At 45.2% G+C, this 25,211-nt stretch overlaps 1 protein-coding gene across 1 annotated transcript in view; it reads right to left on the bottom strand.

Annotated features, from left to right (window-relative positions):
- The window catches only part of Muc4 (mucin 4, cell surface associated), a 49,447-nt gene that overhangs the window by 11,051 nt on the left and 13,185 nt on the right, over positions 1-25,211 (bottom strand). The window contains exons 2-17 of the mRNA XM_047565556.1: positions 17,086-19,194; positions 16,611-16,763; positions 14,747-14,880; positions 13,828-13,992; positions 12,846-13,001; positions 11,372-11,502; positions 9,426-9,514; positions 5,324-5,503; positions 5,030-5,155; positions 4,305-4,424; positions 3,758-3,966; positions 3,160-3,250; positions 2,525-2,692; positions 2,101-2,202; positions 1,397-1,630; positions 236-373 (exon numbers count right to left, since the gene is read on the bottom strand). Of these exons, the coding sequence (XP_047421512.1) occupies positions 236-373; positions 1,397-1,630; positions 2,101-2,202; positions 2,525-2,692; positions 3,160-3,250; positions 3,758-3,966; positions 4,305-4,424; positions 5,030-5,155; positions 5,324-5,503; positions 9,426-9,514; positions 11,372-11,502; positions 12,846-13,001; positions 13,828-13,992; positions 14,747-14,880; positions 16,611-16,763; positions 17,086-19,194 (4,305 nt within the window). The remainder of the gene's footprint in view (positions 1-235; positions 374-1,396; positions 1,631-2,100; positions 2,203-2,524; positions 2,693-3,159; positions 3,251-3,757; positions 3,967-4,304; positions 4,425-5,029; positions 5,156-5,323; positions 5,504-9,425; positions 9,515-11,371; positions 11,503-12,845; positions 13,002-13,827; positions 13,993-14,746; positions 14,881-16,610; positions 16,764-17,085; positions 19,195-25,211) is intronic.

The raw sequence follows: 25,211 nt of genomic DNA, 5'->3' as shown, positions 1-25,211 counted from the left end.
TAACTGGTCTTTGAATCGGTTGTCTGTGCCCTGAGTCAGTCTAGCCATCTGGTCAAATCTCCATAAGCTCGTCACTGCTATGGGGGAAGGTGCCTGTTTGAATTGTAGGTGTCCTTCCTAAGAAAATGTTGGTCCTGGATATTCAAATAAAAAATGATGCAGGGTAAAGAGATGCAAAATGACCCAGCTTGACTTTGACCTCATCCTCTATCCACCCACACCCCCAGATTCTTACCAAAGACCTTGACCTCAGGATTGTGGTTTCTGAGGGTGAAAGTGGCATTCTGAGAGTTGCTGGTACACTGAATTCTCGTGGTCTGCCCCCGGTAGGCTTCTATCTCCCGGCAACCATCGATAAAGGGTGGGTACTGATCTGAAACACAGGGAGGGGACTGGATCTGAGACAGGACCTGGGGGACAGGGGATGAACTTTCTCTCCACTTTTCCCCCTATGACCTGAGTGAGCAGACCCAGGCCTGTGACCCACTTCTGGAAGCAGGAGTTAGTCTTGTGCCCGTCCTCAGACCTAGGCAGAGCACGTTGTCCTGTCCACCTGCCCAAATCTTTAAGACTCTCTTTCTCTACCTCCCCTTGAACAGGGTCATTTCAAGTCCTTTCCTGGACAGACTGCCACACTGGGCCTGGCATTCAGTGAATTTGAGAAGAGAGTTGTTTAGATCATCTCTTTTACAGAAGGGAAGGGCTGAAAACCATGAGGTTGATGTCTAGACGGACACTGTATGTGTCTAGAAATAGAGGCAAGTGGACCCTTTTAATGGTCTGTTTCTTGGAGGCCCACTATTTCCATTCCTTCCCTCAGTCATTCAGTCATTCAGTCAGCCAGTCATTCAATAAATATTTATTGAACACCTAAACGCCTAATATGTAGATGGCGCTATTCTAGAATACAGCAAGGAGCAAGTCACACACACACACAAAAGATAACTATGAAAATTACAAAATACAAGTAGTTATAAATACTAAGGGAAAAAATAAGTAGGACAGGTAATTAGGAAGTGTGGTCACTGTGAAATTCAGATAGGGAGGCCAAGAAGAGCTCACTGAGGAAGGGACTTGGAAGGAGCCGAGGGGCAAGCCAGTGGCTGTCTGGGGAAAAGGTCCATCCAGGGAGGTCGAGTGGAGAGTGAACCCCACACGTTGGAAGAGCCCAAAGAAGGCACTGGGGCAGGAGTGGAGAAAGCAAGGCAGGGAGTGCTAGAAAGGGGAGGCCACGGGGGCAGACTGGCCACAGAGGCCACGGTAAGGGTGGTATCCTCATCCTCAGAGGAGTAACACCAGCAAAATGACCCCTGAGGGAATGAACGTGTGGAGCTGAAGGGAGTGCCACGGAAGGGGGCTCCTTATCCGCCCTGTCCCTGGGCCTCCCGCCACTTACTGATGGAGGTGTTCATCTGCTGGTAGCTTGTGAAGAGCATCTTGGTGTGAAGTCCAGTGCCTGCGTTTCCCGTGGCCAGGGCGTCATAGATGCATTGTCTATCTCCATTACACCCAGAGATCAAAAGTTTATCCAAGGAGCTGTTTCCCATGAGTTGGTCATAAAAGACAGGGGTGAAGTTGGAAGGCGGATGGTCGACCCTCTGGCCAAGGAGGCCTGATCCGCTGATCTTCCCTATGACACAGGTGTGACAATGGTGGCACCAGGGGTGGGACTCCAGCCATATTTCAGCTGCACCTACTCCTTACCCTCACTGTATATGGTTCAGGCAGGGGAGGGGGCAGGGAAGGACAGCATGGATTTGGCTTGTTTTTCTTTTCTTTTTCTGTGTTGGGGATTGAAACTAGGGCTTCGTGCATGCTAGGCAAGCACTCTACTACTGAGCTACACCCCAGCATCAGCTTCCAGCTGCTGAGCCTGGAAATTCTGATCATTACTTAGGGCCACTCCCTTCCCCGTTCTCTCTTCTCAGTAGAGACATGTAAGGTAGGATTGGAGTGGGGCATATCTGGGGAGCCTGCAGAATCCTCAGACCCTTACCAAGGATGGAGGTCTGTCTCCACACCCCTGAGGGAGAGAGCATACAGAGACCCTTCATCTTGGTCTCCCCAATCTGCTCTGAGGATCCTGAGGCCCACACTTACAGGTCATTCCATAGTGAAAAAGTGTCTCCTCAGAGCTATTTCTGGGAATGGTGGAGCCATTGGGCATCCTGAAATCATCTTCTGGATTGTCGTTCCATACCCCTGAGGGACAGAGTAGGAAGTTGACCACCAGGCGAATGTGGCTCTTCTCTTCCCTGAGGGAGCATCCCACAGGCAGTTGTATTGGGTCTCAGTTTGGGTCTCAGGAGGAAGGGAGAGGACCATCACCTCATACCACACTCCTCTTCTTCAAGGGGAGGAGAAGGAAATGAAGGAAGGTGGGTGGTAGGGTTGGAGGAATGTGGAAAGCATGGAAAAAGGAAGGACAGATATGGGAGACAGGAAGTGGGAAGGGCGGCCATGTTCCCTGGAGGGGCAGGAGAAGGACCAAGTTCCATCTGGGATCTCATCTCCCGTTTCTTACCCAGGAGGCCCTGTGTGTGGTTTTGGTACTCCTCTGGGAGGCTGGAGGAGGCATGGAGGATGTTGGAGAGAGCCATGACTGAGATGGCCACCGTCCCATCAAAGCTGGCTGAAACCTGGGAGCCACTGCGGGTCAGTAGGACTCCAGTGGTGTTGAATATCTCTGGGCCTAGAATATGGGGAGGCAAATGGAGAGACAGCCAGTACCAGCACCCTGCAGGCCACAGGATTTGGCAGCAGTGAAGGGTCATGACCTAGAGGACAATCTGAGGGCAGGTCTGAGATGTTCTGAGAGTGTCTTATTTAGAGGCCCCACCCACACACTCAGGCTACCCTCAAGCCCCACTCCACTCCTTCTTCCTTGAGACTGAAGAGGGGGGCTATCAAAGGAGCACTCACAGTACTGGAAGGAAGGAGGGAAGCAAGGAGAGAAAATGTAAAGTCCGTGTCAGCAGCTGAGCCCATGAAGCAGCTGAGCAACATGGCTGCCACAGGGACCACAGGGGTGGTGACCACTCTTCTCTGCCTAGTGCTGCCATCTCCATGCCCCAACACAGTTCCCAGGGTGCTGAGCACCCTGCTGACCTCCTACCTGGGGGTTTGGGGGAGGGTGACTGACAGGTCTCTCTAGCCTACCTTCTGTGTCTTCATGGTTGGTCTCAAACGTCACATTCTGGTTATTGTACAGAACATGGATTGTGTCATTGGACTCAAGGAGCCACTGAACCTGGAAGGGAATCAGAGGAGAGACTTCATTCCCACTGGGGCAGGTGGCACCAAGGTCCAGAAAGGAGGCTCTAGAGAGCAACTCGACTGGGGCCTGGTCCCTGGAGGGAGAGGAAGGCTATGTATGGGGAGGGTGGCAATGAGGTTATGCCAGCTGACATGAACAGAGAGATTGGCACTGGCCAGGCCCTGTGCTAGGCACATTTCTTGGATTATCTCATTTAAATTTCACAACATCCACACTTTACTATAAGAAAAATAGAGACACAGGAAGCTCAGTGGTTTCTTCAAAGTGAAACAGCTGGTAAGAGATAGAAGCGGATCCTAATCCTGCCATCTCGAGGGTTTACTCTGGGGGCTCCACAGGCAGGATCTGTCCCCCCTCTTTCTGCCCCTTCCCAGTCTCCATTCTCTTCCTCCTTCCGAGCCTCAGTATCAGTTGAAGGTCCCCGAGGGGCTCTCTGGTGGTGAGGGGGATGCAGGGATCTTCTGGGTGCCCCCCACTCACTGTGATGGGGTCCAGGCTGCTGGAATTGTATTGAGCAGCAAAGGCGATGAAGTTGGTGGCCCTGGCTGAGCCTGTCTGGGCAGTGCGACCCTGCAACAGGAAGGAGGAGTTTCCATCCCTGGCTTGGACCAGCAGGAAGTCCCCCAGTCCATTGAAGGTGTAATTGGCACCATCCAAGGTAGTGATGTGGGGGTCTCCAAAAGTCCAGGCTGGAAACAAGGAGATAACACATTACTAGCAAACCAGGGCTAGGATCTGAGATTCCCCCGCCCACCAGGCAGGGCATCTGCCAAGTGGACTCAAGCCTGGGCAGATGCTCAGGGGGTGTATAACCCGCCCCCAAGCCTCTCGCATGTGTGTTCCTGACCCCATCCACACCCCTTCCCTAACACTATATACAAAGCCCCTCCCTTTGCTGTCAGGCCCACACAGGAATTGTCCTCATCTTCCCTGTGACCCCAGTTCTGCGCCAGGAATCTGGTCCTCTCCCAATCCTGGTCTACATCCCGAGGCCAGGGGGATGCTCTGCCTTGGCCCCAGTCCTCACCGGGCCGCAGGGGCCTGTATCCAGCACAGCTGACGCGGGGCCGCCTTTGCTGGTACAGGAAGCAGAAGAAGGGCTTGTCGTTCCAGCGGCAGCACCAGTTCTGTGTCTCTAGTTCCTTGTCTGTGGAGAAGGATGAGGTGTCGGGGGTCAGAGGGGAGCCCCAGAGAACAGCTGCAAGATGGCATCAGGGGCAAGAGTGTGGCTCTGGAATCAGGCACGCAGCGGCTCACATTCTGTCTCCCTTGCAGGTGTGGAGTTCCATGGCTCCCACAGAGCCAGAGTGGGAGGATGTGGGGAGAACGGAGACTATGATGGTAGACCGAGGCGGGTGGACACAAATCAACCTGCACCCTCTCCCCCTTACCTCCATGTTCCCAAGCTCCCTTGGTGGGTCTCTGCAGGGAGCACTCTGTCTTCCCCCAAATAGCCTGCTAATGTGGGCTCAGGGACCGGTTCAGACTAAGTACTCTCCTGGAAACTTGTCCAGGTGGGGCCAAGTGGAAAGTGGGCAAGAGGCACTTAATAGTAAATCTCTAGAACACCCACTGGCAGGGATGGTGGAAACTTCCTAACTTCCCAAGGTCAGGGAAATGAGGACCAGTGGGGAAAGAACTGGGAAGGATTGGGGACCGGATGCTTCATATGGAGAGGCCTACTGCTCGGCTGTCAGGAAGAGCAGTGAGATCCAGAGTAGGTGGGGTGGAGACCTCCGGGGATGCACATACCAATCTCCCAAGGGCTCCACACACGCAAGCCTTCTCGAAACTCTCCCCAGGGCCCGTAGCTGCAGCACACGCCACCGCGCCAGGAGGAGAAGCTGCACAACTGTCTGTGGTGGAAGCCCCACCATCCTGCAATGAGGCCAGGAGGACTCAGCCCAGGCGGGGTGCCTGAGGTGGGGCAGGGGTGGGCAGGAGGTGTCTCTGGGGAAGGCGCTGAGAGCGTATTAGAAAGGAAAGTGAGGGTGTGAGCTGAGGGGATGGTGGGTGAGCTTGTGGGAATCAGGAAGAAGGTGTCACCTATGTTGACGTGCCGGAAACGTAAGTCCCATCGTCCCTGCTGCCAGGAACAAGGGCAAGAGATCTGGTCCCAGTTCCAGCTGGGCCACTGAGGCTGGCTCTTCAACCGCCAGAGGCACTTGAGTCGGTAGTTGGGACTTTCTTCCCTGTGTAGCCTGTAGACCTGCAGCCCCCGGAGGCCTAGAGAAGCAAGAGAAGAGGGAGTTATCCCAGGACCCGGGGCCACAGGCTCTGCTTCAGTTTTAGGGTCAACCTCAGTTCATGAAAGCATCCCCTTGCCACTCCCTGCCTCCCTGCAGCTCTTCCTGGGATGGGACCCTTTTCAGATTGGCAGTGATTCCTGCCCTCAAACCCCTTGGACATGAGCTCCAAAGCCCTCAAACCTTGGCTCTCACCGCAAAACTCTGCAAGTGCTGGGCAGGCAGGCCTTACCTTAGTCCAACTTGGAGCCAAACCCTGGTCTGAACCCCCACCTCCCATCCTCCTTCCCCTCCCTCTAAGCTCTAGCACTTTCCAATCCCCCCAAATCGGGTCTGCCTCATGCACACTGCATCGTGGTCAGGGACACCACCATCCATCAGTCATGCTGGGAGACACTGCCCTTCATGCCCCACCCTTGCTCTCCACCCACCAAGACCCTTCAGTGGCCAAAGCAGCCGGGATAGAAGCTGGTGCCCAGAGCCCAGCTGGGAGCCACGAAGAAGCTCACATGTGAAGCAGGAACTGGTTGCAACACCCTGGGGCTGAGGAATTCTCCTCTGCATCTAGGGGCCATCTGATTTTCTTTTTTATTAACACATATTAATTGTACAGATCAATGGGTTTCATGGTGACAGTTCCGTATATGCACACATCATGCCAGGATCATGTTCACCCTCCCCTCCAGCCACTTTCACCTTCCCCTCTCTCCCTGGTCCTCTTTCCAGTCCCTAATAGTTCCTCTTCTACCTTCAGGTCATTTTTAATATATTTCTTGATTTATCTTTGTTTCCACATATGAGAGAAAACGTGAGATCCTTGTCTTTTTGTGTCTTGCTTATTTCCCTTAACATGACATCCTCTAGTTCCACCCACTTTCCTCCATATGATGGGATTTCATTATGGCTGTCTAGTACTCCACTGTGTATATACTATATTTTCTTTATTTATCTGTTGACAGGTGCCTAGGCTAATTCCACATCTTGGCCATGGTCAATCTGCTGCAATAAATATCCATACTATTATCCATAGTGGCTGTACTAATTCTCATTCCCATCAACAGTGTATAAGGATTCCTTTTCCTCAACATCTTCCCCAACATTTGTTTGTTTTGCTAATAGTTATTCTAACTGCAGTGAAAAAGAATTCAGTATAGCCATGTTTGTTGTGCAATGCTAGGGATAGAACTTAGGTGTGTGCTGGGCAAGTACTCTACCACTAAACTAAACCCAGCCTTCAGTGTAATTTTGATTTGCATTTCCCTGATGGCTAAAGATATTGAGAGTTGTTTTCATATTTTTATTGGCCATTTGTACTTCTTTTTTAAAGAAGTATCTATTCAAATCATTTGACCATTTTTTGACTGCATTACTTTGTTGCTAAGTTTTTTGAGTTCTTTATATACTTTGGTTATTAATTTTCTGTCAGACAAATAGTTGCCAAAGATTCTCTACCCTTCTGTAGGCTGACTCTTCACTCCATTGATTGTTTCCTATGTTGTGCAAAGCTTCTTAATTTGATGTAATTCCATTTATTAATTCTTTTCTTTGTTACCAGAGCTATTGGAGTCCCATCTGGAAAATCATTACCTGTACCACTATTTTGAAGTGTTTCCCTATGTATTGTTACAGAAGCTTCAATGTCTTAGGCTTAAGTTAAGGTCTTTGATTCATTTTGAGATGATTTTTGTACAAGCTGAGCTAGAGGTCTAACTTCAGTCTTCTGCATGTGAACTTCCATTCGTACCAGCAGCATTTGTTGAAGGGGCTTTCCTTTCTCCAGTGCACGTCCTTGGCACCTTTGCTCAGTCAACTGAAGAGGTGTGAACTGATTTCTGGGTCATCAGTTCTGTTCCATTGGTCCAACTGTCTATTTTGGGTCAATACCATGCTGAGTTTGTTACCATGGTTTTGTAGTATGTTCTGAAATCAGGTATTGTGATGCCTCAGTATTATTCTTTTTTCATTTCATTTTATTTATTTTATTTTTTTTGTTCTAATTAGTTGTACAAGACAGTAGAATGTATTTATACATTTTGATATATCATACATAGAGTGTAATCTCTCATTTTTCTGATTATACATATTTGTTTAGGATGGCTTTTGCTATTCTGGGTCTCTAGTACTTCCATATAATTTTAAGATTGTTTTTCTAGTTCTAGGAAGAATATCATTAGTATTTTGATGGAAATTGAATTAAATCTGTAGATCATTTGGAGTAGTATGGCCATTTGGGTTTGCCATATATAGTCTTTATTACATTGAGGTATGATCCTTCTATACCTAATTTATTTGGGGTTTTTATGATAAAGGGATATTGAATTTTATCAAAATCTTTTTCTGCATCTATTAAGATGGTCATAAAACTTTTATAATTGATTCAATTTATGTGCTGTATTACAGTTATTGATTTGTGTATGTTGAACCATCCTTACATACTTGGACAGAAACCAACTTGAAGTGTATGATCTTTGTAATGTACTATTGAATTAAATTTGCAAGTATTTAATTGAGGACTTTTGTTCCTATGTTCATTGTAAATATCGGCCCATAGTTTTCTTTTTTTGCTGTTGTGCCCTTACCAGGTTTTGTTAGTAGGAGAATAATACTGAATCTGTAGAATTAATTTGAAAGCATATTTCCCTTTATGTTTTATGGAATAGTTTCAGGAGCATTAGTGTTACTTTTTCTTTAAAAGTTTGGTAAAATTTTGTACTGAATTCATCCAGTCCTGGGTTTTTCTTTGTTTGGAGACTTTTTCTTTCTTTTTTTTTTTCCTGTTTCAATATGCTTACTTATTATTTATCTATTTAGGTTTTTTTGTACCCTTTTGGTTCAATTCAGTATGTCATGTCTAGAAATTTGTCCATTTCTTCTAGATTTTCTAATTTATCCACATGTAGTTTTTCAAAATTCTCTAAGGAGCCTTTGGATTTCAGTGGTGTCTGTTGTAATGTCTCCTTTGTCATCTCTAATCTTATTTATTTATGTTTTCTTTCTCTTTCTATTGCTTATATTAGGTAAATATTTGTCAGTTTTGTTTATTTTCAAAGAACCAACTCTGTTTCATTGATCCTTTGTATTATTCTTTTAGTCTCTATTTCATTAATTTTCACCTTGATCTTGATTTCTTTCCCTCTACTGATTTTTGGTTTGGTTTGCTCTTGGTTTTGTGAAACCTTAATATGCACTGGTAGGTCATTCATTTGAATAACTATTTACATGACTGACTTTCAATGCTAAAATATCCTTTGCTCTATTACATTCTGGAAACTAGAATTTCTTTCTCTTTGGGGTCTCTGCACATTACATTAAGTCATAGAGGAGGCAACCATGGTTTGCCTCTGGATATTAAAGGTTTTTTTTTTTTTTTTTTTTTTTTTTTTTATCAGAGTGAAAGCTATTTGAAAGCAAATATAGTTGACCTTTTAACTTTTATTCAGCTCACAGAGGTGCTGTATAAATGTTGACTGAACATCAGACCTCTGGAACTCCTTTTGGTAGAATGTTTTAAGGAATCTCATCTAGGCTTTCAATTCAGCTCTGGAACAGGACATTTGGAGTATTGTCCCATCTGTCCACTCATATCCCCACCTCCCATTTTCCTCAATTCTAGGATCTGGGCCCCCACTAACAGACCTCCTGGATTTTGGTGCATCTGATTTGGCTCATGTGAGACAGAGCTCCAACTGAGAGTGCACGGTGAGAAAGGTAAGGAAGGCACTAGCTGCTCCCTGGGCAGTCCTAGGTCCAGAGTATTCCTGAAGGCAGTCAGACTATGCAGGGATTGCCTTTCAGGATGATGGAGAAGTTAGGGATCCATTCTATAATACTGCCATGACATACAGAGTAAAGGATAAGGGAAGACTGAGTCCAGCTCAGGTATGATAAGGTGATGTTTTTACCTAATTTGGAATTCAGGAATCGGTCCGGACGATACTTCTCCCACGCTGGCCTGGACATCAGTGGGCTATTTTCAAAATACCCATCTCCACTGCAGGCAAGGAAAGACTCTTATTCCTCTGTCACTATAGGTTCTCCCCTCTCAGTTGAAAGTCATTCATTCAGCTAGTTAGTCAGCCAGCACTCAGTCCAGTTAGTCAGCAGTCAGCAGTTGGTAGCCTATTACTCAGTAGGTCAGCTGGGCAGCCAACTTAAATCACCGAGTCCCAGTACAATGGGGAAGGGAGGAGAAGATGGGCAGGGCTGGAGAGATTCTGCTTATTCCACATCTGATTGCTGACTACAAGAAACCAGTAGGTCCACTTGGTCATGAGATAGAAATGTGAAAATAATAGAGTTCAGCCTTCCTTCTCATTTGTTTCCCTTAAACTAGGGATGGAGAGGGACAGACTCTAGGGGTCAACATATTGCATTGGTTCAGAGCTGGACTCTGAGTAAGACAGTCCTGGATTCAACTGATGATTCCAACTCATACTGGCTTGGTGACCATGGGCAAGTTACTTACACTCTCTGATTCTTAGTTTAACCTTAGTTTTTACCTCTGATTCTTAGGGATTACAGTAACATCTACCTCGCAGCATTGTGAGGATTCAATGCAGTAACATCTGCACATGCCTCAGAACTCAGTGAAGACCCTATACAATGGCGCCACCACCTCTACCACTGCATCACCACCCTCAGTGTAGGTCCAGGCAGGGTGGTTGTGTTGATAGTGCAACCTTTAAGAGGTAGGGTCTAGTGGGATGTAGCCTCGCTACCCCCACAGCCCATAGCCTTACTCTGGGTGTGTGACACAGAGCAGTGACTCCTGATCTTTGCTCCTCTGTGACACAGGCTAGATGACACTCACATGCATGACAGCTCCCTTAGATGTTCTGAGGGTGGAGTGAAATGTCTTGCCAGCTGGGTAATTTCACTCCTTTCTCCTTCATAGCACATCAAAAATCAAGTGAAGCCGAGCACTGTGGCACATGCCTGTAATCTCAGTAACTTTGGAGGCTGAGGCAGGAGGATCTCAAATTCAAAGCCAGCCTTAGCAACTTAGTGAGGCCCTAAATAACTTAGCAAGACCCTGTCTCTAAATAAAATATTTTAAAAAGGGCTTGGGATGTATCTCAGTGGTTAAGTGCCTCCTGGCTTCAATCTCCAGTGACTCCCACAAAAAAAAATCAAGTGAAAGCAATGTAATTATAGGGCAACCTGAACACACCCTAATGTAAGAGAAAACCATCTGCAGCAATGGCCAGTAATAAATGGCATGTAACCTTCACCCCTGATTGCTACACACCAGTATGTGGATGGGATCTGTTATGTCAGAGATTGGGTCACTTCCACACACAGGCACCTACATTGCCCCCATCCACAGACCTCTCCCTCCTCTACCTCTGGTGCCATCTGAGCTGCCAGGTGCCCCTGGGTAGGTAGATAACACTCAGGAAACCAGGAAAGCAGATTCTAGTCTCAGATGTTTCTGTTCAAATCAGACTTTGGGAAATTTGCTCATCTATTTGTATCTCAGTTTCCTTGTCTGCAGAATGAGCTGACAAATAGTTCTACCTCGTGGGTGGTTGCGATAAACAGTAAAATAATGTAAATGAAGTTTGTAGCATAGTAAATGTTGGCTGGTATTATGATATTTGAGGTGTAAAGAGAATCAAATATGTCAATGGAAATTGGGGAATTCAAAGTAAAAATAGTGCAGAGCCCAGGGACTAGGATAAGAAATATGGCAGGATGAATTGGGGGATCTCTTCATTGGAAGCAGCAATGAAGGAGGCACTATGGGAAGTGAGGTAAGTGAGGAGTCCTTCCTCCTCCGGGGGATGGAGTGTGTGTGTAGGGAGGGGAGTATCTGCTTAGTACTTACAGTCTTTCCTCCACATCCTACCTGGAGAAGCCCATGAGGACCTGGTTGCCCCAGCGCTGGGTTGGGTCCCACTGCATCCCATTACTCTGGTACAGAAATAGGGCATAGGATCTGCTCCCGTCTGTGGAGAGGATGGCTTGGTAGGTGTTGGTCTGAAAGTTGATGGGAGACAAACATAAGGATGCCTGTGAGAGTCCTCGTGTCTCCTCCCAGATGCCACCCCCCAATCTGGCCTGCCTCCCTCCCTCCCACATACACATTACTTGTTTCTAGCCTACCCAGAGTAAAGGTAGGGGCTTAAAATGCTGGCAAATTTACAATCAGGGCAGCATTCACCTTGGAAGTCTAAGTATTTACCATGATGGATTTGCCTTCTTTGTAAAGGTTTTTTTCCAAGGAAGGGAAAATTCCAGTTAGAAGAGGGTTTATAGGAGAAAGCTATACAAATCTGAGAGATTTGACACTAGTGCTGTAAGAGGTTCAGTTAGCTTCCTCAGGGATATTTAAAGACACTGCTCAAAAATCCCCTCCACCTGAATGGTATGGAGGACCTGCAGGAGGTGAGACAGAGTTCTCTGTCAATGGAAATTGGATAAGGCACATGCCACTGGAGAGCATTGTACTTAAAAGCCAGAGTTTGGGGTCAGAAAAACCTTGGTCTCAGAACTAGTTTTGTCATTTGCTAGCTGGGTAAATTTTAGACAATTGCTTAATTTCTCTAACCATTGTCTTCATCTCTAAAATGTGGGTAATAATATCATTTTGAACCGTGATATGAATAGACATGGCTTAATTGTGTCCTCACCAAAGGATTATTTCCTTGGAGATTTGGATATCAAGGTGATTGCATTGTGATATAGTACAACCTTTAAGAGGTAGGGTCTAGTGGGATATCTTTGGTCACTGGGGACATCTAGTAGTTCTTATGTGACCCCCTTGAGTGTTTTTCAAGAGGGTTGTTATAAAAAGAGCATGGGCCCCACCCTTGCTCTCTGGTCCTGGTTTGAGACGTAATCACTCGCTGACTCCTGCATGTGCTGCCCGCATTGCTATCCATGCCATGAGGCAATGCAGCCAAAGGGTGGCCCTTGATGAGCCTGCACTACAGTTTGGACTTTCAGTCTACAGAACTGTGGGTTAAATAAACCTCTTTTCTTCATAAGTATCCTGTTTTAGGTATTTTATTATGGTAATGAAAAATTGACTAATATATTAGTCATATGAAATTGCCAATAGCCAGACATATTTGACCAAAAATTGCCATTTCCTATGTTTCTGGTTTCCAAGCTACCATGAAGTGATATAAGAAAGGGCTGAAGTAGGCCTGGCATATGGTTTGTGCTCAGTAAACTGGTTTTGGCAGGAATTATTATAATCAGCAATCTTTCTTGCTTTCCTTGAGTCACAGAGGATTCTAGAAGAGTAGCCTCTCCCTGGGATTCTAGGATGTCTGACCCCCACATGTCTCACAAGGGACCATCCTTGGTTCACTCACCCCGAAGGTTCTCTGGGCAGGATAGGCAGGGGCATTGACCCATGTGATCTTTAGGGTCCACTTGGCTTTATAGCTCCAGGTATTTGTGAACTTTTTAATCCAAGTCTCCACCTGCTGAACTAGCAGGTTGTATTCATCATAGAGTGTCTCATATTCCTAGAAAAGGAAGGTAGATAAAAGCAAGGAAATGAGGGTCCCACTCAAGACCCCTGAGGGACCCACACTTTCTGCTTGGGATCCTGCTCATTTTGGTGCCCCCGTGCTGCCTATACTTCCCTTCCTGGGCCTGCATCTTTACAATGAGCTCTTTTGACCTTAATATCCATTCAAATTTGGACTGCAGGAAAACTTGGGGTATGGAATGGGGTGGGAGGGTCCCCGCCCAGAAATTTGAGTCCTTTGAACTTGAATTCATGCATCTCTTACCTCAAACCAGCTCAGATGGTGGTGGCCATGCGTGCCCAATTTTACCTCTGACTAGAAGCTACTTGAGGACAGGCATGGGTCTCTCCATCTTTGGAACCTCTGCAGTGCATTATGGCAAGGGCACAAAACACATTTGCTGCAGTAGCCTTCATTACGTGCTCCTAATGTCCGGAATTATTAGCCCAATCTAGGAGCACCAGAGAGCCCCTGTTTGACTCAGATCTGTTAGAATAGACTCTCTGCAGCCCTATTTTTTGTTTGTTTGTTTTTTGAGACACTGGCGATTAAACCCAGGGCCTTGCACATGGTAGGCAAGCGCTCTACCACTGAGCTGCATACCAAACTACAGCCCTATTTTAAAATCAAATACTGTCTTGCCAATTCCTATTCCTGTCACCTGCAAGACTTTGCATGGTTAGACTGGGGTATTCCTGAATCTGTTTAATATTTCTTATTGGCTTACTCCCTACCTCATGTTTAAGTCTCAGTCCTTGTCTGTGTGAGCCCAGGCAGTAACACTTCCAGAATCCTGACTCCCCAGCTTTGAAAGGCCCACCTGGTAAAATATGGTTCCCCTGTGGCTGGAAAAGTCAGCATCATCCCAAAATGGAGCCACCATGGCCACAGTTTCTCTTCCTGTGAAGCCTCCTAGAGGTGGGTTGGGGTAGGAGAACTTCTGATAATCTGACTCAGGGAAAATGATCTGGCCATTATCTGTAAACTGAGAAGGAGAGTTTTTGGTTAGCATTCAGGGAAGGAGGAAGTGAGGAGACATCCTAGTTTAGGGCCAGCTCTTCAGAAGTATCACACCCAAAGGCCTCTTTGGGCAGATTAGAGATGTCAACAACCCCTGGAAGCTCACCTCTTCCACTTTCTGTCTTCTGGGAGAGCTCTTTACATAGTAACCTCACAAATACTCATCAAACTCAGGACAGTCTTCATATCTGAGGGAGGTGGACTGTGTCCTGGTCTCAGTGTGGACCCCTGGCTTTTGCCCAGCCACATCCTGAAGCCTGTGACCCCTCACTCTTGCCTTTGTTTCTCCCTCATCCTGTGTCCTAAGGGCAACAGGGGCCACAATCTATGTACAAATCTTCTCTGGGAGACATGGGCCAGAGAGAACCAGGAAGTAATCATAGGAAATGGAAATGGCATATAAACCAGTCAAGTTTCCCAAGTACAGCTTCCTACTCATAAAAAAAGGTCCCATGAAATCTGGTGAGCTGACTGGGCTCTATCTCTTTTTACTGGGATAAGGACATTTTGTCTGCGTGGGGAGGAGGCTTTGCCTCACTCCCTCTTTTCCTCAGCTAGAGCCCTGACATTAAAGAAGGCTATAAATGTCAAAATGATGCCTAGCAAGATGGCTTCCATTCTCCCTTCTTTTTAGTCACAGGGTCATCTCCAAGGCTGAACAGAGAAGCAGGACCCAGAAAGCACCAGTCCTTCCATTTGGGCTGTAGTCAGGGACTCACGTAGAGAGAATCCCGCAGAGAGGAGCCAAGTGGGAAGCCAATCTGGAGCTTGAAGAGTTGCGAGGTGAAGTCCTCAGTCCTGATAAACAACTGAAAGTCTCCAGCACTGGACCCATAAGAGAAGAGGGGAACACCTGGCCAGGACAGAGAAGAGTACAAAGTCCTTGGGGACTGTGACCTCCTTTTAGGCTCAAAGTGATCCCAAAAGAGCTTTCCCCAAGCTGTTCCTCACCCTTCTCTGTTCCTCAAGAGGTTCCAGCAGGCCCTGACTGGGAATCATCAAGGACTCTTCTGTCCACAAAGTTAACACATCTCCTGTATTCTTACTGTTATGGTTTGGATGTGAGGTGTCCCCCAAAAGCTTATGTGTGAGACAATACAAGAAGGCTTAGAGGAGAAATGATTGGGTTATGAGAGCCTTAACCTAGTCAGTGGTTTAATCCCCTGACAGGATTAACTCTGTGGTAACTGAAGGCAGGAAGGGTGTGGCTGGAGGAGATGGGTCACTGGGGGTGTGCCTTTGAGGTATATATTTGTATCTGGCAAGTGGAGTCTCTGCTTTCTGATCATCATGTGAGCTGCTTCCTTCTGCCACACTCTTCTTCCATATGTTCAGTCTCACCTCGAGCCCTGAGGAATGGAGCCAGCCTTCTATGGACTAAGACCTTTGAAACTATGAGCCTTCAATAAACTTCCTCCCCTAAAATTGTTCTGGTCAGATCTTTCAGTCACAGAAGCAAAAAAGCTGACTAAAAACACTTACCATCCCTCAGTTTGGAGAAAAAACAGTCGTGCTCTCAGAATACCCACAAACTATTCTATATTTGTTTTGTTAGTCCAAATTCTTGTAAGAATTAAAAAGACTAAACTCTGATGCAGTGAAGATTAATAATTGAAAGTTCTTTTCATAGAATGGGACCAGTTTCCTAAGATGGTATTTTTCCAAATAAACTTGAAGACCCCCTAAAATTTGTTCAGGATCCACTAGAGATACCTGGGCTATAGTTTGAGACACTTTGTCCTAAATGTTTTCAAATGGCTCTTGCTCCATCCTGGAAGCCGCTGACTCCTTGACACCCTCTCCTGATCTGACTTGGAATACTGCGGTGGGCTGCACAGCTCCCTTGGCCTCTTCACTAACCCCTCCTGCAAGTGTATCCACACCAGTGGCCTCAGTGCCATTCATGCAATGCAAGTCTGTCCTCCTGGTTCCTCTTACCTAGAGGAGTCTTGCACACACCAGCCTTCTCACTGTTCTTCACCTTCTAGCAACCCCAAATGCTTCGAGAATCTCCTCTCCAGGTGACACTGGGATGCTTTTTTTTCCCACTTCGGTGCCTTTGTTCCATTGCTTAGCTCCTTCTCTCTGCCTGGAGTACCCAGCCTGCGCTTCTATTCACTCTTGCCTGGAAGCCTCCTGTTCACCTTGAACCCATTCCCACATCCTTTAGGGACTTTTCGTTGTGTACCCTGGGCTTACATCTATAAGACAATTGATCTGTCCCCTGATGAATGGCACATGATCATTTCCCTATCTCCAGCTCTTAGCCCAGTGTCATGTACAAAACCACCTTTAGATCCCAATTCTAGCACTAACTTTCCCCTGTAAGGATCCTTCAGATCCAAGAGAGTAGAGACCATGAGCAAGCATGCTGAGACCAAGCACTGAGTTATACCACCCCTCAAAGGGAATATGCAGAACAACCGGATTTCCCGTGGCTCAGATGAGGCAGTGGAGGTACCCAGAGAATTTGTTCCCTCAACTACACACCAGGGCCTTCACTGGCAAATTCAACCCATCTACCACCACTGCACATCTAGTTCAGTTGTGGGGGAGGGCTACCACCTCTACAGCATCACTCACCTTGCCCCAGCTGGTCAGGGCTTGGGGAAGTTGTTGAGCGCGAACTGGTGGATGTTCTGGGAGTGGAGGTTGTAAGAGTCAGGGAGGTTTTAGAAGGTAGAGGTGTTGCTGTGCTTCTCCCACTGTCTGTCCCTAGGGAGGCTGTAATCATTCCTGAACATTTAGGGAGAGAAAAAAGGAGCAGGTCTTAGAGTCAAAGATATTCAAAGAAACCAGGAGCTGGAAGAGACAGCCGGAAACCTTGTCTGTCTACTGGTGACACCCAAGCCACTCCCTACATAAGCAGTTTTCTGCTGGGGCCAAGGGAATGGTGAGCTTGTCACCCATCATACCCCTGCTCACCTTATCCTCTGGTGAACCTGACCTTGGCCCTAGGCTGTATGCTAATTCACCAACCATTCTCAAGTTCTTTTCTAAGCTAGATGGAGCCCATAGAGCCACTATAAGAGATGGAAACCCTGGATTCCCCACCTACCTGGTGTTTCTGTCTTCACGGTGGAGCCCGAAGATTCTGTGGATAGTGAAGAAGTGCTGGTAATAGACAAGGGAGCGTTGTGACCTGTGAGTAGGGTGGCGGGGTTCCAGGTGACCACAGGAATAGGGGTTGATTGAGAGAATGAAGTATTCATGGTAGAAGTATAGAAACCTGATGTGGTCTGGTCTGTGCCCATGTTACTAGAGGAAGTAGAATCAGAGAGAGAAAATTCTGTGGATGGCTGCAGAGAAGGAGACATAGATGATAAAGATGTTTCATGAGTGGTCTTGATCCAAGGAGAGTTCGTAGGTAGAAATGATGAAGTCAACATAGAACCAACTGTGCTGCTAAGATTGTTTGTAGGATCCATATATGTTAGGCTTGTCCTGGGATTGATCACAGATGTTGTTTGAACAGTTTTAGGATGTTCTTGGGTTGGTGTGCTTAAAATGCCCTCTGTGGAAGTGGGGAATTGTGGGGTATTTGTGAAGGACCCACTGCCAGAACCTACAGGGGGAATTGAGCTTGGGTTTATTGTCAGAACATCTCCACTTGTGAACACAGTTAAGGAAGGAGAATGAGAAGTAGCATTACTCTGAGTGGTGGAACCCACCACAGGTGGCCCATTAGTTGTTGCAGATAACAAAGTTGGCACCGTCAGAGTGTTTCCACTCACGGAGGTTGACGGGGCTGATGTGGTCACCTCTGGGGAGGAGCTGGGTTTAGATTCCTGGGAGGACTCCATGGTTTGAGTCTGGGGGTTCAGAGGAAATGCAGATGTTCCCTGGGTAGAGAAGCTGGGTGTTGGAACAGTTGATTGTTCTGGTTCTGCTGTCCTGGAAACCCCTGAGGTGGCTGTTGTAAAGCTTGCAGTTACAGGTTGTGACGTGGCCTCTGTGTTCTCTGCAGTGGAGTCTGTGGAGGCTGTTGTGCTGGGCACCTCCGTTGTCATTGGAGGTGTGTTGCTGACACTGGAAGAGGACAAGCCGGTTGCATCACCAGGAGGAGATGTCGCTACAGAAACAGTCACTGTCAGAGTGTTTCCACTCACAGAGGTTGACAGGGCTGATGTGGTCACCTCTGGGGAGGAGCTGGGTTTAGATTCCTGGGAGGACTCCATGGTTTGAGTCTGGGGGTTCAGAGGAAATGCAGATGTTCCCTGGGTAGAGAAGCTGGGTGTTGGAACAGTTGATTGTTCTGGTCCTGTTGTCCTGGAAACCCCTGAGGTGGCTGTTGTAAAGCTTGCAGTTACAGGTTGTGACGTGGCCTCTGTGTTCTCTGCAGTGGAGTCTGTGGAGGCTGTTGTGCTGGGCACCTCTGTTGTCATTGGAGGTGTGTTGCTGACACTGGAAGAGGACAAGCTGGTTGCATCACCAGGAGGAGATGTCGCTACAGAAACGGTCACTGTCAGAGTGTTTCCACTCACGGAGGTTGATAGGGCTGATGTGGTCACCTCTGGGGAGGAGCTGGGTTTAGATTCCTGGGAGGACTCCATGGTTTGAGTCTGGGGGTTCAGAGGAAATGCAGATGTTCCCTGGGTAGAGAAGCTGGGTGTTGGAACAGTTGATTGTTCTGGTTCTGCTGTCCTGGAAACCCCTGAGGTGGCTGTTGTAAAGCTTGCAGTTACAGGTTGTGACGTGGCCTCTGTGTTCTCTGCAGTGGAGTCTGTGGAGGCTGTTGTGCTGGGCACCTCCGTTGTCATTGGAGGTGTGTTGCTGACACTGGAAGAGGACAAGCCGGTTGCATCACCAGGAGGAGATGTCGCTACAGAAACGGTCACTGTCAGAGTGTTTCCACTCACGGAGGTTGATAGGGCTGATGTGGTCACCTCTGGGGAGGAGCTGGGTTTAGATTCCTGGGAGGTCTCCATGGTTTGAATATGGGGGTTCAGAAGAAATGCAGATGCTTTCCCAGTAGAAGTGCTAGATGTTGGTACTGTTGATACTCCTTTTAGTGTAGCTGTCACTGATATTCCTGAGGTGGCTACAGGTTGTGACGTGGCTCCTGTGTTTTCTGCAGTGGAGTCTGTGGAGGATATCATGGTGGGCACCTCTGGTGTCACGGAGAGTGCATTGGTGATACTTGAAAGGCATGAGGTGGTTACTTCCACTGAAAGAGTTGGAGAAAGGGATATCACTGATGTGTCATGTAAGATACAAGGATTTTGTGAGACTGAAGAGTTTAGTTCAGTGAAATCAAAAATTTTGACCCAATATTTTCATTCCATTTCACTTTCCTATAGAATGATTGCTGTAAGTCTTTAGTTATTTAACCAGTGCTGCAAATTCTACAAATACAGGCACATGACTACTATTAAAATATACACAGCAAAAAACATGCAGCAACCTTTTTCCTCCATAGTAGGAAAATGTAATAACAGAATGATTTTTCTTTTGGAATGATTGATCAAGTGCACCTCCCACTTTCCCCATGTGAAGTTTGAAAGCCATGGTTCATGTACTTCAGTCAAATATTTAGTTAAAATACACACATAGATCATGCATGCAAAAAAATTTCAAATTACCCTAAGTCCTGTACACATATTTTTCAAACAGTAGTCTTCTTCTATTTCATGGCCCCTTTTCTCCTCCTTAATCTACTATTTACTCCTATCAGTTTCCTTTTGACTCATCTTCTAATCTGTTGGGTTAAACACTACCAGTGCCTAGAAAAGCTTGAAGTGAGATAAGAAGGTCTCTAAAAGAATGTGGTGATATATAATGGAGGTGGGGAGGTGGGGCTGAGAGAAGAATGGAGGAACTTTAGATTACATAGAGGGAAATGGGGGGGTATGAAAAATAGTGGAATGAGACAGACATCATTACCCTATGTACATGTATGATTACACAAATGGTGTGAATCTACATCATGCACAACCATAGAAACGAAAAGTTGTACCCCATTTGTGTACATTGAATCAAAATGCAGTCTTTAAAAATAAAAAAAAATTTAAAAAAGAATGTGGTAAGGAGGGAAATGGAGATGGGTGCTGGCCCCTCTCCTTATCTCCGTTCTTTAGGAGAGGAGCCAAACAGAATAATCCTGGTTGTACAGTAAAGGAAACGTCAGAGGAAAGCCCCCTGCATGGAGGGTGCGCGCCCTCTCCTGTATATCCCTCTGCTTGTAGGTTGGACAGCCCTCCTTGGTATCCCCTCCCACAGCTGAGGAGTGAGTGAGTGACGTCCAGAATCTCTCTGTGGAGTCCTCTGATTTCTTCCTTTGGGATCCATAAACAGTACACTAGGGCATTTGCAGTCCTGGGATTGAACACAACCCATCCCCCAAATATCTCACCCCAGCAAGAGCTCCACGACCCTCTGTTCCTCTCTTATCTCTCAATTACCCATCTGGAAAGCCTACGGACCTCGCCGGCCCCGACAGCACCTGCTTTAGAGAGTAGAGGCAGGGAAGAGGCTGTGAATGTGTACAGTCACGAGCCGCATAAGGACACTTCAGTGGACCCCACGGGACTGTGGTCGCTTGAGGTTGTGTGCCCTGATGATGCTGTAGCCCTCTTTGGGTAAGTACTCTGGTGTTTGCACAATGACATGACTGCCTTCCAGTGCATTTCTCAGAAAGTGTCCCCATCATTAAGTGACATATGACTGTATGTGAACACCTTCCCTGCCTGAATACCTGTGCTTTGACACTTGCATCTTCATTTATTTGTTATGAAATGATTGAGAGAGTGCACAGTAATACAGGAGGATTGATGAGGACTCAAACCAAAGCACAACTCCCTCCTTTTGGGGACAATGTGAGGGCCTGGGGAGCAGGGGGTGGAGAGGGTCTCCTGCCTTATCATCAGATACACAATTGTTTTGATTTCCTTTTGATTTCCTTTTTTTTTTTTTTTTTTTTTTTTTTTTTTTTGCGGTACTGGGGATTGAACTCAGGGCCTTGTGCTTGCGAGGCAAGCACTCTACCAGCTGAGCTGTCTCCCCAGCCCTTGATTTCCTTTTTGATTCCCCATGGACAGTCCTTCAGGTGTCTCTGCCATTGGTTGGTTCCCTCTACTTTCAATCTGGAAACTTTCCCTCTTGATTCACTTTTTCTTTTTGCCTGAGAGGAAGTGAATTCTGATCTATTTTCAAAATCACACAGGGAGGATGTGGCTGAACTCAAAACAAATCTTCATGAACAGTTTCTCAAGGCTCCACAGCTCTGTGATTGCCAGCAGTGCCAGCGGAGCAGCGGAACCTGGAGGTCACTGGGTTTGTGACCTGAAGTACTTTTAGGGGCCCACAAAAAGTTTTCATATTAATTTCTTTTACAATCAGAAAGGGAAAAATCAACATAAAAATCAATGAATCCAGCTTCAATTGCATTAGTGATTTTTTTGTTTGGTTGTTTTTTTTGTTTTTGTTTTTGTTTTTTGGGGGGGGTGGTTTGTTTGTTTTTTACAGAAGAAATGTGCCCAGGAAGGCAAAAATACCTAAGGCCCTTAATAGATAAAGAGATAGGCATGAAAGAAGTTGTTTGATAACCATCTAATTTCATTTTTATTTTTCATTAGTTTGGGCAGCTTGTACTGGTATTTTTCCACCACCACCACCCCCAAAAAATCAGCTTCCAAAAAGTAAAATATTTGTTCAAAAAAATCACAGAGCTGGTTGGGGAGATAGCTCAGCTGGTAGAGTGCTTGCCTTGCAAGCAGAAGGCCCTGAGTTCGATCCCCAGTACCGCAAAAAAAAAAAAAAAAAAAAAAAAAAAAAAAATCACAGAGCTAAACTGGGCATGGTGATGTGTGCCTGTAATCCCAGCTACTCGAGGCTGAGGCAGGAGAATTGTAAGTTCAAGGGCAGCCTTAACAACTTTGCAAGACTGTCTCACAATAAAAAATAAAAAGCTCAATGGTAAAGAGCCCCTGGGTTCAATCCCCAGTACCAACAGCAACAACAAAAAAGCAAAACCAAAAACAAACAAACAAAAAATCACAGAGCTAAGCTCTTTTTGATTCAACTATACTGTTAATGCTGAGATACAACCATTACTGTAGTACAACAGCAAACCCAGTTTTAACACATTTGCAGTATTTGTTTCTTCATTGAAAACCCTTTTCTATAAATCAAGAGGTGTTATTCTTCTAAGAAACATGAACAGTGAGGCTGAGACACTGTTCCTTCCTTGGACAGTGTTGTTTCCTCCAAGGTGACAATAACCAGTTTTAGAATTCTAGCAGTTGGAAAGTGTGTGGTGTGGGAGGAGGACAAAGGAAGGTGGAATTTGATCAGTGCTTTTTGCATGCATGTGTGGAAATATTATACTGTACCACACTAATGGGTATCATCAATACGCATCTCCCCTGGGCACACATTCCAAGAGCCCAGTGGATGCCTGAGACCTCTAATAGAACTGAGTCCTACATATACTATCTTATTTATGTTTCATTATAAATTAGGCACAGAAAGAGATTAATAATAACTAATAAAAATAGAATGATAGTCTGATAAAAATTTATTTAAAATTTATGAATTGTTCACTTCTGGAATGTTCTGTACAGCATAATTTTAAGAGTAAATTAAATTCTTAGGTTTAAAAAAAATTTAGTATTTGTGCCAATCTGGCAGAAAGGTAAGAAGTAGGTGCACACACTCTAGCCCTGATCACATCCTATCCTGATGCTAATTTAACTGGTCACATTTTGGAGGTTTTTTTTTTTTTTTGTGGTGTTAGGGATCAAACCAGGGGCCTTACACATGCTAGGCAAGTGCTCTACCACTGAAACACTGAGCTACACTCCCAGCTTCTCAAACTTTTTTTTTTTTTTTTTTTTTTGTACTGAGGATTGAATCCAGGGATGCTCTACTACTGCTCATCATGAGGCTTTTTATTTTATTTTGAGACAGGGTCTCACCAAGTCATCCATGCTGACCTCAAACTTGCAATCCTCCTGCCTCAGCTTCCCAAGTCACTGGGATTACAGTAGTGCACCACTGCACCCAGCTTTTTTTTAAAGCTCATTGCTCACAGGAGGAAGTTCACAGGGAGACAAACTCCCAGGAAGAATTTGGGTTCAAGTACAGTTCCTAGGCTTGACTGTAATTCCAGGACTTTCTCTTCTTCTTTTTTTTCCTAAATATTTTTTAGTTGTAGATGGTTACTATATCTTTATTTTGATGTGGTGCTGAGGATTGAACCCAGTGCCTCGCATGTGCGAGGCAAGCATTCTCCCACTGAGCTACAGCCCCAGTCCACTTTCTCTTCTTAAGAGAGTCATTTAGACTCTCAAGTGAGTGAGAGTGATTATGAATCAGCTCTGACTATTAAAAAAGAAGTGACTCACTTGATTGTGTACTTTGTTAATAATTATTTCCTAGAGACCTTACTTCTGAGTGGAATGAACAGAGACATGGATTAAAAATAGAATCAGTGTAGCCCAAAGCTGGTTTTTTGAAGACAAAATAGACGACCTCCTGGCAAAATTAAGATAGAAAGAAATGAAAGGGAAAGGAGGAAGTGGGGAGGGAGGCAATATGGATAAGAAAAAAAAGAAATGAAGATTATTAGGAATAAAAAAGGGGGCTATAACTTCAGGAAAAAAAAGTTTAAGACAGATAATGCTCTGATGAATTTATACCAAAAAATGTAAATCTTGAACAAATTGAATAATTTTTTTAAAATGCACAATTTATCAAATTTGGATTGAGAAAAAACAGAAAACCCAGATATAAACTATTTTAAGGGGCTGGAGGTATAGTGCAGGGGGCAGAGCACTTGCCAGGTACTGGGTTCAAACCTCAGTACAAAACAAAACAAAACAAAAAGTAAACACAAAAAACAAAATAAACTATTTTAAATTGCCTGCACTTTAAAAAAGAATCTAGGGGGCTGGTGGTAGAGCTCAGTGGGTTCAATCTCCACCAGCATCATAAAAAAAAAAAAAAAAAAGAGAGAGAGAAAGAAATAAAAAAGAGAATCTCAGGGCTGGGGTTGTGGCTCAGTGGTAAAACTCTCAGCATGCGTGAGGCCCTGGGTTCGATCCCCAGCACCATATAAAAATAAAATAAAGGGAGAGAGAATCTATCCACCTACTGAAAAAGATAGACCAAGGTGATTTTATAGGCAATTCAAGGAATAAGCAACTGAATTTTATACCAACTCTCCCAGAGTTTCAAAAACCAGGGCTGGGGCTATAGCTCAGTGGGCTAGGGATATAGCTCAGTTGGTAGAGTGCTTGCCTTGCAAGCACAAGGCCCTGGGTTCGATCCCCAGCACCAAAAAAAAAAAAAAAAAAAAATGTCAAAAGCCATTAGGTCTATGCCTAATGTTCTAAGGTTGATATAACTTTAGTACACAAACCAAAGACAGTGTAAGAGAGGAAAGCTATAGATTAATTAATTCTTAATAATGTACACTGAAACATTATAAACAAAATATCAGCAAGCCAAATCTAATATATTGAATCAAACTCAGTTTAAATCACAAATGCAAGATAAATATAAGACTAGTTGATGTAAATCACCAAATAAACAGAATGGAAGGGAAACATAATTATCCAGCAGATACAGGAAAGGTACTTGATAAAAGTCAACACTCATTCCGGTTACCAGTCCTAGCAAATGAAAAATAGAAGTTAACTCCCTTGACCTCATCAACAATATCAATCAAAAGCCCATGGTAAACATAATAATTCAACATTGGAAATATTTCCTTTAAAATCTGGAATAAAACCCAGATGTCAGTGGTCACTGCTTCTACTCAACATTGATTGGCTGGAGGTATAGTGTAGTGGTAAAGTACTTGCTTAGTATGTGCAAAGCTCTAGGTTTGATCCTAAGCAATACCAAACAAAACAAAATATGGTACAAACATTAGGTTGGAGCTCCTAGTTAGTGCAATAAGACAAGAAAAATAAACAAAAGACATGTGGGTATAAAGAATTTCATTTTCACATGGAAAGAAAGAAACAAATCTATGAATATTTGCCAATAATGTAGTCATTTACATAAGAAAATCTCTTTGAGCTGGGGATGTAGCTTAGTGGTAGAGGGTAGAGCACTTGCTTAGCATGCATGAGAATCTAAGTTGGAGCCCCAGCACCATGAAAAGAAAAAAATTAATAAACAAAGAAATCTCTTTATTTTATTAATTATAATCAAAGTTCTATATACATAAAATTTTAA

The sequence above is a fragment of the Sciurus carolinensis genome, chromosome 9, assembly GCF_902686445.1.
Source record: "Sciurus carolinensis chromosome 9, mSciCar1.2, whole genome shotgun sequence".
Lineage (NCBI taxonomy): Eukaryota > Metazoa > Chordata > Mammalia > Rodentia > Sciuridae > Sciurus > Sciurus carolinensis.
The sequence above is the reverse complement of the archived record's forward strand: the minus strand, read 5'-3'. Positions and strand labels throughout refer to the sequence as shown.